This window comes from Fukomys damarensis, unplaced genomic scaffold (genome assembly GCF_012274545.1).
Source record: "Fukomys damarensis isolate Sample0158 unplaced genomic scaffold, DMR_v1.0_HiC HiC_scaffold_15, whole genome shotgun sequence".
In the NCBI taxonomy this organism is placed as follows: Eukaryota; Metazoa; Chordata; class Mammalia; order Rodentia; family Bathyergidae; genus Fukomys; species Fukomys damarensis.
Genome location: NW_022900927.1, coordinates 19572625 through 19584487, shown reverse-complemented (window position 1 = coordinate 19584487; position 11863 = coordinate 19572625). Strand labels below are relative to the sequence as shown.

Below are 11863 nucleotides of genomic sequence, written 5' to 3'. Positions count from 1 at the left end.
CTGATGGCCCCGAGCCCGGTTTGGGGGCCTCAGGACCCACCCGGCTGAGGGCACCTCTCTCCGCAGAGGCTGTCTCCGGGGTTGAGAGCCCCGATCTTGCCTTTGCTTTAATGGTGCGTCCTGTCTCTAACCTCCAAGTTAAGCGGAGTTTGAGATCCAGAGGGGCGCGCGACGGGGGTGGGGTGGGGGTTGTAAAGGTGGTGGCAGCGTCCCAGGGACTCTCATTAACCCAGGCTGTAGCAAAAGGAAGGGTAGGGAGGGGGAACCAGGCAGGCTCCAAATATAACTTTCTTTGGGGGAGTTTTTCTAGAGGAGAAGAGGAGGGAGTGGGAAAGACAGGAATGGGTGACAAAGGGGAAGATAAAGGGTTCTGAGGGGTTAGGACGGAGTGTAGGGATCCACCTGGGGGGATGGGGGCCGAGTCCTTAGACCCTGCACTGTCTTTCACCCTGTGTTCAGACTGGCTGTCCAGGGCCAGTCTCAGATCTGAATAGGGACCCTAAAAATGCCTGCTTACCTCTCGCATCCAATCAGGCACCAGGTTCTGTCTACTCCACCTCCTAACATCACCCTCCAGTTACTATTCAGCTTCTCTGCCTGCCAGGCTCATCTCACCTCTTGCCTGGACTGCTGCTTACAGATTGGTTTCCGTGCCAGTGATTTTGTCCTCTACACTATGATGACACCAACAGACACCCTTTTTGGAGCAGCTACTACTTGGTAGACACTTCATTTACTCGTATAGGGTGGGGAGGTAGGTAGCTCAGTGGTACAAGACTCCTAGTAGGCACAAGACCCTAGGTTCAATCGCTAGCACGGGGTTGGGGGGTGGGGGTCGGGAGTCTAAAATTAGGTGTACTGTACTGGTGCATGCCAGTAATACCAGTATTATGGAAGACTGAGGCAGGAGAATACCAAGTTCAAGCTCAACCAGGACAAATTAATGAGATTCTGTCTCAAAATAAAGAATAAAAAGCTCTGGGATGTAGTTCAGTGCAAAAGCCCTGGGTTCAGTTCCTAATACCAGAAAAGGAAATTCCCACTCTTTTTTTAAGTATCAGGGATTGAACCCAGACCTGGGCACACACTAGCCAAGCTCTCTACCTCTGAGCAACACCCTCAACCCTCATTTTTTGTCTTTGTAACAACCCTAGGAGGTTGCCGTGTTGTTTCCCTTTTCCACAGCCGAAGAATCTTAGGCATCAAAGGTGAAATAACCTGCCCCAGCTTGCACCATAGTAAATGGCTGATTTACCCAGAACTTCCTGGCTCTAAGCCCTTACAGTATGTCATTCTCATCTCTGCAGCCACAGTCATCTTTTTAATATACAAATGTTCCCTTATTTTCCTCTTGTGTTGAGACAGGATCTCTCTATGTAGTTCATGCTGGCCTTGAGCTCACTGTGTTACCCAAGTTGGCCTCGAACTCAAGGCGATCCTCCTGCCTCACTTCCTGAGTGTTAAGATTACTGTTGTGCACCATCATGCCCAGCTAGGCATTAATCATTCAGCTTCTTTATGTAGTCACTCTTTCTACCAGGAGGCCTTTCTCAATTCAGTTCCCTCAACACTGGCTTAGATTCACTGTGTCTTCTTTAAAATCCTGTATTTTCTTGATCAAGCCATAAGAGGCAGCAGGATCATAAGTTGGAGTCCCACCTGGGTAACTTAGCAAAACCATGTCTCAAAATAAGGAAAATAAAATTAAAAAGTGCTGGAGATGTAGCTCAGTGGTGTGAAGGCTCTGGGTTCAGTCCCCAGTGTGTTTGTGTGTATGTGTGTGCCTGCTCACACATACACACAGACACAGCTCATTTCCCTTTAGCTGTCTCAGAAAAAAAGAGATGTGGGGACGGAGATTTAGCTCAGTGTTAGTCCCCAATACTAGAAAACAACAACAATTTCCCCCTCTTTTTTTTTTTGGAGACAGGGTCTCACTATGTACTTGAGACTGATCTGGAACTCACTAGGTAGCCCATGCTGGTGTCGAACTCACAGCAGTCCTCCTGCCTCAGCTTCCCGAATGCTGGGATTGCAGTCATGTACCACCCCGCCTGGCTCCCCATCTTTTTTGACAGTTTTTGGTTAGTTAGTAGGTTAGTAATGCAGAGGGCTGCATCTGTCTTGTTCACAGGTGCGTGCTCAAATCTAGCCCTATGTATGTGCCTGGCGCCAAGTAAGTGCTCCCTGAGCATTTGTGGAATGCAGGATGGTGTAGTGATCCATTGCATATCCAAAAACTCTGGGCTCTCAAGGATAATTCAAGCTGGGAGTGGTATCAAATGCTTGTAATCCCAGTACTCAAGAGACTGAGGCAGGATTGCCTCAAGTTTGAGGCCAGCCTCATCTCTATAAGAAAAACAATCAAGCAGGTCAAGGAAGGAATGGCGTTTATTTAGGATTTCAAAGGCCCATTCCCCTGAATTGTTCAGTCCCATTCCTATAGATAGTGGGATCAGGACTCCATCATCCTAAATTCTTTTTGTTTAGAGACACTATTTCATATATCAGATTCCAGGGTTTCTTTCTTTCTTTCTTTCTTTCTTTCTTTTTCTTTTTTTTTTTTTTTTGGTACCGGGGATTGAACTCGGGTCCTTGCACTTGCAAGGCAGGCCACTGAACCGCTGAGCTAGATCCCCGGCCCCTATTGTTGCATTTTTGAAACAAGATCTTGTAATGTATTCCAGTATTTCAGATTGTCCTTGAACTCATTCTCTCCCAGGCTGGCCTGGAACTTGCTGCAATCTTCCTGCTTCAGTCTCCCAAAATGCTGAGACTACAGATGCCCATTACTACACCCTGCCCAGGGTATTTCTTTTTAACAAAGAGCATTTCCTATAAATGACTAGGGTCTTAGTTCAATGCTAACCCATACGATATAGCCAACCAGAGGCGATTCTCTCATTCTAGGATTGGACCTCAATCTTTGGCTTTCCTCCGTCATTTTCTCTGTCCCCTGCCACCCTTCCTGTGCCCTCATTCTCTTTATAGCAGTCTTGCTATAAAGGTTTTGCTATGTAGTTCAGGCTGGCCTAGAGCTTACTATGTAATCCAGGCTGGCCTTGAACTCTTGGTTATCCTCCTGCCTCAGCCTCTTGAGTGCCAGCACATGCCACAACACCTGGCCATAGCACTTCTCTTTGATCCTAATCTGTCTCCTCTGTGAGAGCCAGGACTAGTACCAGGCATCCTGCCTTGCCGCCCTAGTGGGGAAAAAAGGGATGAGAAGACCTAGAGAAAGGCAAGTGGTTAAAGTGTATAAACACATATAAACATGTATGAATATTTGTTGGTGGCAGGCAGCTCCTTTTTTGTTTTGTTTTGTTTTGTTTTTTTGAGACAGGGTCTCACTATGTACTTGAGACTGACCTGGAACTCACTATGTAGCCCAGGCTGGTCTCAAACTTGCAGCAATCTTCCTGCTTCAGCCTCCAGAGTGCTGGGCTTACAGGCGTGTGCCACCACGCCCAGCCCGGCCAGGCAGCTCCTTTTCCAAGGTGTCCTATGCAGAGGTTACCAGATTCTTAAATACTTTCCTCCTTCCTTGTGTCACCAGCTTGCTTGCTAGAGCCAGAGCTCACTGCTGAGCCTAGCTTTTGAGTTCTGGGTCAGGGCACCAATAGTTTCAGAATTCTGAGGTCAAGTGTATGGATCTTCCCCAGACCTGGTCAGCAGGTTCTTGGAGGACCCTACCATGTTAGGAGCTGTCTCTCAGGTCCTCTGTCTGTATCCCACCATCTCTGCTTTTCCTTATCTTTCTGGGTGTCTCCTTTTCCATCCCCTCTGTTTTCTCTGTCACTGGAGTCACCACAGGAGACAAGAGGGCTGGGTCTGGGTGCATATGGGGGGTGGTGGTGGCCAGACCAGGGGCCCGGGACATGAGTGCAACTTTCCAAGCTTCCCTTCCAGGCCCCTGTGGTTGGGGAGCTCCACAGAGGGAGACATGAGTCAGCAGGGCCTAGAGAAAGACGTGGGGAGGTGGGGATGCTGCCGGGGTTCCCCAGGCTGAGGAGTTTGCTGGGGCCATCGGGGTCTCTGAACTCTGGTGGGTGTGCGAGTAAAGGATCAAAGGTGCCCAAAGGGACACTAAAGGTTCCTAAACCTTTAGTGCACGTGTAAGGGGTACAGGCATCAATTTTTAGGGCTGGAAGAGCCCCCGCTACATCACCTTCATCCCCAGATTCTTGTAGGAGAGGGGTTCCCAAATGCCCTCCAGGAGATGTTTGGAGCTGTAAAGTTGTGATCTGGGCCTGTGTGTATACATGTGACATTTGCCGTGTGTGGAGACCTGTATTGATGTGAGTCTGTGTGAGTTCCTGAGGGGAACTAGGAGACTGAATCTATGGGTGTATGCTTTGTTTTTTGTACTGAGGATTGAACCCAGGGCCTTCACACCAAGATACATCCACAGCCCTTTTATTTTAAGATAGGGTTTTACTAAGTTGATAAATTTCCCAGACTTCTGATTCTCCTGCTTCAGCCTCCAGAATGCATGCGTGGGTACCACCATACCTGATGATGCACTCATTTTTATGATTGAGGATCAGGAGGCTCTGAGGTAAGCATTATGTCTACGTGATACGTACATGCCAGCAGGTATCTGCACAGAATTTATAAGTGAATGAGTTATGCACTACGTGTGTACAAGTGTGTGTACCTGGATATGTGTCACTGCTTAGGAATGTATTGGAGTTTGTGTGCATCTCTGTTTCAGGAGTTCTGTTTATGCAGGTGATTGTCCCTGGTGTAGCCAAACCTTCTGTAGCAGCATCTAGGGAAAGCCTCACAGTCCCTCCCTGGGATTAGAGGTCTCAGCTCAGAGGGAGCCCAGCCTAGAGGGGCAGAGGGCAGTGGGTATGGAGGAAGGTGGCTTCCTGAAGGCACAGGGATTGAGGTCTCCAACTCATCCCAAGTTTTGTTCTCTCTACTTCTCACTCTCCTTTTCAAAAAGATCCAATACCCTTGGAGAGAACTGAGGCAGCTCCCAGATTCAGCCCCTCTAGCCTAGGAAGCCCACCCGGATTGTCCCAGGGGAGGGAGGGAGGGAGGGAAAGGAGTGGTCCCTGCGGTTCGGCCAGTCCTGGCATTGGGAGATCAGAAAGAGAGCATCCCACCCCTTCCTTCAGGGGCATCCATCTTGGAGCAGCGTCTGGGTGGCCATGGGCGGAGGCTGAGGGGCCCCCAGGGTGGTGGGGGGTGGTGGATAGAAACCAGATGCCTAGGGGGTTTATACTGGAAGGACCAGAGCCGCAGCCTCTACCCGCCCCTGCCACATGGCGCCTCTGCCGGGGGCTGCCCCACCCCCGGGAGGCAGGGCTGAGGGAGGCCTGAGAGGGTGGAGGTGGGTCCTCCATAGGGATCCAGTTGCTGGCCCCAGGTCCTGAGGGCAAGGAAGACGGTGGGGAAACTGGGCTGGGCTGGGTTGCAGAACTATCTTTGAAAAAGGTGTAGAAGAAGTCAGAATCTAGACTCTCAGGCAGCAGGACTGAGGGCTGCAGCTGGGGGCCTTGCTGCCTCTAGGCTGCAGACCCTGGATGGAGGTGTGGTTCTGCATCTGGCTACCCTGCTGGGATTGACACAGCAGGACTCACTTCTCTCGTCAGGGCTCTTCCTCTTTCTGCGAGCATTCCTCCTTTTTTTCTTCCCTAGCATTCTTTGGATTTGAATAATCCTGCTACCTCCCAGGTAGGATTAGGGATTAAAGCCTACAAAGCCTCTAACCCTGTCCCTTCTTTCATCTTTTTTTTTTTTTTGGTACCGAGGATGAACTCCGAACCTTGTGCTTGCGAGGCAGGCAGCAGATCCATTGAGCTAAATTCCCTGGCCCCTTTATTTCATCTTTCATCCTCTTTTTCCCCTTCAGTCTTTTTCTTCCCCAGTCTGAGCCCCAATTCCCTTTTCTTTTCTTTTATATGACAGCCACCTGCTGTCTTTCAGAGTCTAGATTTTTCTCCCCTGTCTGTTTCCTGCCTGATCTGACTGTTCTGAAGCTCTCTGTTGTCAGTACAGTAGATAATTTCTTTAAACCCCATCTTTTCTTTCTCTCTCTCTCTCTTTTTTTTTTTTAGATGGGGGTGGGTAAGGGTTTGTCACTAGGCTGGCTTTGAATTTGTAATCCTCCTGTCTCAGCCTCCCAAGTACTGGAATTACACCATGTCCTTCTAAAATCTGCCTTCCCTACTTTTTTTTTTGGTACGGGGGAGGGGGAGAATTGAACTCGGGACCTTGGGAGGCAGGCAGCAGAACCACTGAGCTCAATCCCCAGCCCTTCCCAACTTCTGGGTTGGGGTCCCTAGAAATCCAAGCAGTAACTCAGGCTTAGGCTGCCCCCGCACCAGGGGGAGACTGCGAGGTCATGGGGACACCCCACCACCGGCACTTCCTCTTGGGCAGACGGGGCGGGGTGGCCCTTGTAATTATGGGCTATTTATACTCCATCCCTACCCCCCACCTGCTGGCTGCTTAACCCTCCACCTCCTCAAGGACCTGGCCATGCCTCTGGCTATTTTCTCTGTCCTTCAGAAGCTACTGTCCCCGTTCCAGTGGGCCTGTTTCTTCTTTTTTTTACTTTTTTCTACTCTCTCTGGTTCTTCCCAGGCCACATATCTAGTCTTTTGTTCTCCTCTTCCCTCTTTCTTATACCTTCTAATGGTTCTTTAATACCCTTGCACTATTCTACTTGCTCTGTATCTTCTGGTCCTTAGGTGTTCTTCTTTTCCTTTGTCTGACAGCCTCTTGATCCCTAACCCTTTCTCAAAAATTTAGGTTCTCAGGGTTCCTGGGAAAAATCAAATCCTAGAGCTGGAACCTAGAACTCCTGAGTCCCACCCTGGACTTTGTTCCTGCCTGCTGCTTAAACTGCCATGTGACCCACCTAGACTCTATCCTCCCTGCTTCTTCCACCTCTCAGCTTTTTATTTTTTTAGTACCTGGGGTAGAACTCTGGACCTTGTGCTTTCAGAGGCAGGCCACGGAACCACTGAGCTAAATCCTCTACCCACTACCACATTCCTGACTCTACCTCCCATCCTTTTCTTTGGAAAGCCAGGGAAGATGAAGGAACAAGGACTTCGGTGTTGAGAAAGAGAAAGTAAGGGCTGTTGGGGAGTGAGGAGGGAGGAGAAAGACAGGTAGGGCAGGGAGGAGACAGAGAAGTGTTTGGGGAAATAACTTGACAACAACCTGGTGACTGAGGGACAGATAATGGTTCTACCACTTGGTTGCCCAGTCCTCTCTCCTCCAGATAATTGCTAATAGACTTTTGGGAACTCCAAAACATGATTGACTTCATCCTCCTCTTTTCCATTTTGATAGAAAGTCAAAGTTGGGAAGTCCTGATTAAGTTCTAACTTTAGTTCTTTCTCCTGCAGAGGGAATTGCCACATGGTAATAAGCAAGGCAACCAGGAGGCCTCCTCTCAAGGGAAGTATGGTCACTCATGGGAAGAACCAACTATTAATTAAACCCTCCAGCCAAGGAGGGCTTGGGGATAGTACTTGGGTAACTGGTAAGGAGCGATGGAGGTAAGGGCATTTCTTTTTTGAGGGATAATACAAAGTGGCTAAGTCCTGGCATGAATGAGTTGACCCAATGACCACCTGACCCTCACTCTTATTTGCTTTAATTCTCATCCAGGGATGTGGCTCAGAGCCCTTGCCTAAGATGCACAAGGCCCTGGGTTTGATCCCCAGTACTGCAAGAGAAAAAGTCATTTTCTCAAAAATTTTTTTCTTGGCTTTTATTTTTTGCGTCTGATTCCAGGTTCTGCCGTACAAAGTGAATATTTCTCCCTAGCAGTGAAACTGAGGTACAGGGAGGAAAACTAAAGGACTATATCTGTGCAAAATCCTGCCCCACACTCTTCCTTTTCCTCTAGGACTGGCTCTGCAACCTGCCTGGGTGACCCTAAAAGTTTGGGAGCAGAAGCCTCCACTACTGGACACATTCTCCCTCCTCCCTGCTTTGCATGCATGATCACACACACACACACACACACACACACACACACACACACAGAGCTCTCCTTGTCATGGGGGGGCAGGCAAGTCTCTCCCCATGGCCAGCCTGGGTATGCATGTGCTGTGCCCCCAGTGTGTCACTGTGTTCCTCTGTGTGTGCATTTGTGTTCATGACAGTGGCTGTACTCCTGGGCAAGACTGCATGTGTGTACATGTGCATTCATCGTCCCCGTGTCTGTCCATGAGTGTGTATGTCAGTGTGTTCCAGGCTGTCTGTGTGTGTCGTCCCGGATCCCCCATCCCCCCCCTGGATCTCTAATTAGTGGTTTGGGGTTTGTTCCTTTTCCCTCCTGTTCCTTCCCTCAGCAGCAGCGGCGGGCGGCAGCAGCCTCGGCAGCAGCAGCAACAGCAGCAGCAGCAGCAGCAGCAGCAGTAGCAGCAGCAGCAGTAGCAGCAACAGCGGCAGAAGCAGCCTTTACCAGCAGCACAGCAGCAAGGACTCTGGAGTCAGAGTAGGATTTTAGGATCAGGATCGCAGCCCGTGTAGGAACCAGAGTGGAGCTGGCCTGGGTGAGGAGTGGATTCTTCCCAGAGCCCTCAAGCCACCCGTTGCCTGCACTCTCCCTGCCAGACCTGCAGAGAGGAGAGACTGGGACAGCCAGCCTCAGGTTCCCCAGGTACAGGATGCTGAGGCGCTTGGGAGGGCGGCCCACAGATGCCTATGGGATTGCTAAGTATGTGGACACCTGGGCTCACCATCCCTTTAACCTTTTGCCATACCCCCTCGCTAGCCCTGACAACTTGCACAGGCTGTTATGCCCCCTTCCTGTTCCTGTCCCTTCCCTGGGTGCCCCCTTTTCTCCCCTCCCTCCCAGATCCCTTCTTTGGGGAGCTCAGCAAATGGAGCAGGAAATTTGGACCCTCTGCCTCCCTCTCTCGCACTCCTCATTGGATCCGAAGGCTTCTCCACTGGGAAAGCTGTAATTAGAGGGTGGATCCCTACAGACAGAGAGCAGCCCCCCCACCCCCACCCCCCAGTCCCTTCTAACTTTAGATCTCTTCTCTCCCATTCTCCCATTCTCCCTCCCTCTCCCCTCTCCCTCTCTCTCCGGCTCCGCTCTCTCCATCTGCCTGGCTCCTTGGGACCTGGTCCCCAGCCTCAGGATGGCGTCCTCCCTGCTTGAGGTAACTGCCCTCTCCTCCTCCTAGAAACCAGCCACAGTTTTAAGGTCATAATCCCTGCCCTTCCCACCCCCGGCCCCAACTCACATAGACAGTAGTGTTGGTGCCTGTCACTTCTAGGGTCCTTCTGGTGAGGAGAGAGGAGTGGGGTCAGAGGAGGGGTGAACAGAGGGCAGGAAGACAGGGAAGGAGAGCAGAGCCAGCAGGGAAGGCCTTCAGAGGATTAGGTCAAAAGAGGCATGGACCCATAAGGTCAGCTAAGCCACTAATTGTGAGGAGTGGAGAAGCAGTACAGAAAGGAGGGAGGGAGAAGACAGAAACAGCCCGGAGAGGGATGGAAACAGATACGGATAGGACAGTATAGGACAGTAGCAGATGAGCAGAACAGAAGGGAGAGGACTGGTTGAGTGGTCTCTGTGGGGGTCCTGTGCCCTGGGACTCCCATCCAAAGCAGGGTCTCCTGGGCCTGTGTCAGGGAGGTGCTGGCCGGAGCACGGGTCTGTGTGGGGTGGGGTGGGGTAGCTGGGAGGGAGAGGAGGAGGGCAGCCCTGTGCGTGGTGGGGCTGACCAGGGGAACTGAGCCCAGGCCTGAGAGGGAACCAAGGAGGAGGGACAGGGTCTGAGGCCGCTTGCCCAGCTCACAAATATTTAGCTTTCAGCCAAAGACAAACTCAGCTCTATTTTGGGAGTGGGAGGCTCCAGGGCGGACTGGGCCACTTCCCTTCCAGGCTGGGACCCTAGCATCCCTTGGCTCTGGAGCAGGAGATGAAGGGAACTAGGGTACCATGGGGGTTTGGGGTCTTGAGAAATCACTGACTCAACCAGGGAATCTGGGGCCACAGAATTGGAAAGCGAGTACTCACAGCCACTCAGAGCCTGAGTTCTCTGTGCTTCTGGGTTTCTAATGTTTCCGTCACTATATGTGTCTTACTTTCTGGGTCTCTGCAGGAGTTAGGGGCTAGAGAGCCCTCCCTTGAAGGTCACCCTCCTTCTGTGGCTTTGAATCTTCCTTATTCTGTTTCTAGTGCCCTAACTCAGGTCTCAGGTTTTGGGCCAAACAAGAAGTCAGTTTACTCAACCTGTAGGAGAGGTGTGTGTGAGATGGAGCAGGAGCCTCTTGACACCTGTGTCCTTTGGCCTGCGTGTGTCAGGCAATAGAGGATGCCTGTGCGCAGCTGGCTGTTGTGAGTACGGAAGTGTGTGTCAGCGCATCGGGCCATCTGACTGCTCCTAGTTCAAGTGAAGAATGGCATCTGTGTGAGGCTGTGAGGTAGTGAAATTTATGGCTGAGTTTGAGAGAATAGCATGCAAACCAAGGGATGGACATCATGCTTCCTGTCACACCCTGTATCCAACCAGGTGTCCCCAGGCACTGTACTCTCCCCTCAGCCACAATGGTGGCACACTGTCATCCTGCCTCTTCCCCCATTCGACTCTCTACTGAGCCATCACTGAAACCCTGGTCTCGAGGAAGCTGAAAGAATAAGATGATGCGGGAAGTCCCAGGTCCATCCAGAGCAGGGGCAGTTTCAGTGGGCGTAGGCATCACGCCAGCATTGCCAGCGTGGCACTGGTGCTTGGGGGAGGAGCAGCCCACAGGCCTGGTAAAGGACATGGGATTGGGGGGGAGCGCTGGGAAGAGAAGTGTGTTGTAGAAGGCTAATCTTGGAAGTCCCCTCGCTCTCTGAGCTGGAGATGCTCTCTGCACAAAGGCTCTCCAGTCCCTCCATCTCTTTCGCCTAATTTTTGGATACCTGGGCCCTCTTTCCACCTTCCCAGGAATCCCTCTGCAAGGTACGGGTGGGCTCTCGGGCAGTGGGAAGAACTCGGGAGTCAGAGAGGGATATTTGATGGGAAGCTCACCTGGACTGGGGAGGACACAAGGGAACAGGGTAGGGGGAAAAATGAATCAGGGGCTACAAAGGAATGGAGAAAGGAAACTCAGCTGGGGGTAGAGCACTAGCTACCTAGCATGTGTGAGGCCTGGGTTCTATATCTATAGGCAGTACCGAAAAGCAAAGAAAAGGGAAGGCAGGAGAACTAAGGATCCCGGGGAGAAGCCTGAACTGGGTACGTTGGCACTCAGAACCCAAGGTAAGCCAGCTGTCAGATGTATTGTAGGGAGGTGTGGGAGAGCCCTGCACTGTGAACTCCCTGGAGAGGGGTGTCCCTAGCTCTCTCCACAGAGATGGGACAGCTCCCTTGTTGTTTTTTCCAAAGACTCCTCCAAAACACAATACTTTACGCGTGTGTTTTTTGGTGGCTGTTGCTTTTCTTTTCTTTTCTTTTTTAAAGGATGGTGGAGGGTGGGAAACAACTGCAAGGAGGGAGTACGGAGTCCTGGCAGGTAACACATTGGGTCAGGTATGGGGGCATATACCTAGACTCCTTTTAGTAGGATCCTCTCCCCTAGTTCTCAGGAGAGAGCAATCAGCCAGAGAAGGAAACTGAGGCTGTTGTGAAACTTAGCCACGTGCACAGCTCTTACCACTGCTCAATAGTCTGAGTGGGTCTGGTCCCTGATTTCCCCTTCTCTTCCCCTAGTGGCCCTATGAGCCTCTCTGCTCCCAGGCTGGGGTCTCCTGTTGGCCTGAGCCTGGCTGCCTTCTTTCACCCCAACCTCCCTCCCCACAGCTGGGTGGGGTCCCTGGGCTTGGCTGAGGCCCCTGTGGCCACAGTGTGAGGGCTGGGCAGGGTGGGGGGGGATGGCGTCGGCGTTTTTA

General features: G+C 51.4%; 1 protein-coding gene across 1 annotated transcript in view; it reads left to right on the top strand.

Annotated features, from left to right (window-relative positions):
- Nucleotides 1-8414: 8414 nt before the first annotated feature.
- Nucleotides 8415-11863, top strand: part of Sp7 (Sp7 transcription factor) — an 8587-nt gene continuing 5138 nt past the window's right edge. Inside the window, exons 1-2 of the mRNA XM_010609310.2 lie at nucleotides 8415-8635; nucleotides 9116-9143. Coding sequence (XP_010607612.1) covers nucleotides 9123-9143 — 21 coding nt within the window. The 5' untranslated portion in view covers nucleotides 8415-8635; nucleotides 9116-9122. The remainder of the gene's footprint in view (nucleotides 8636-9115; nucleotides 9144-11863) is intronic.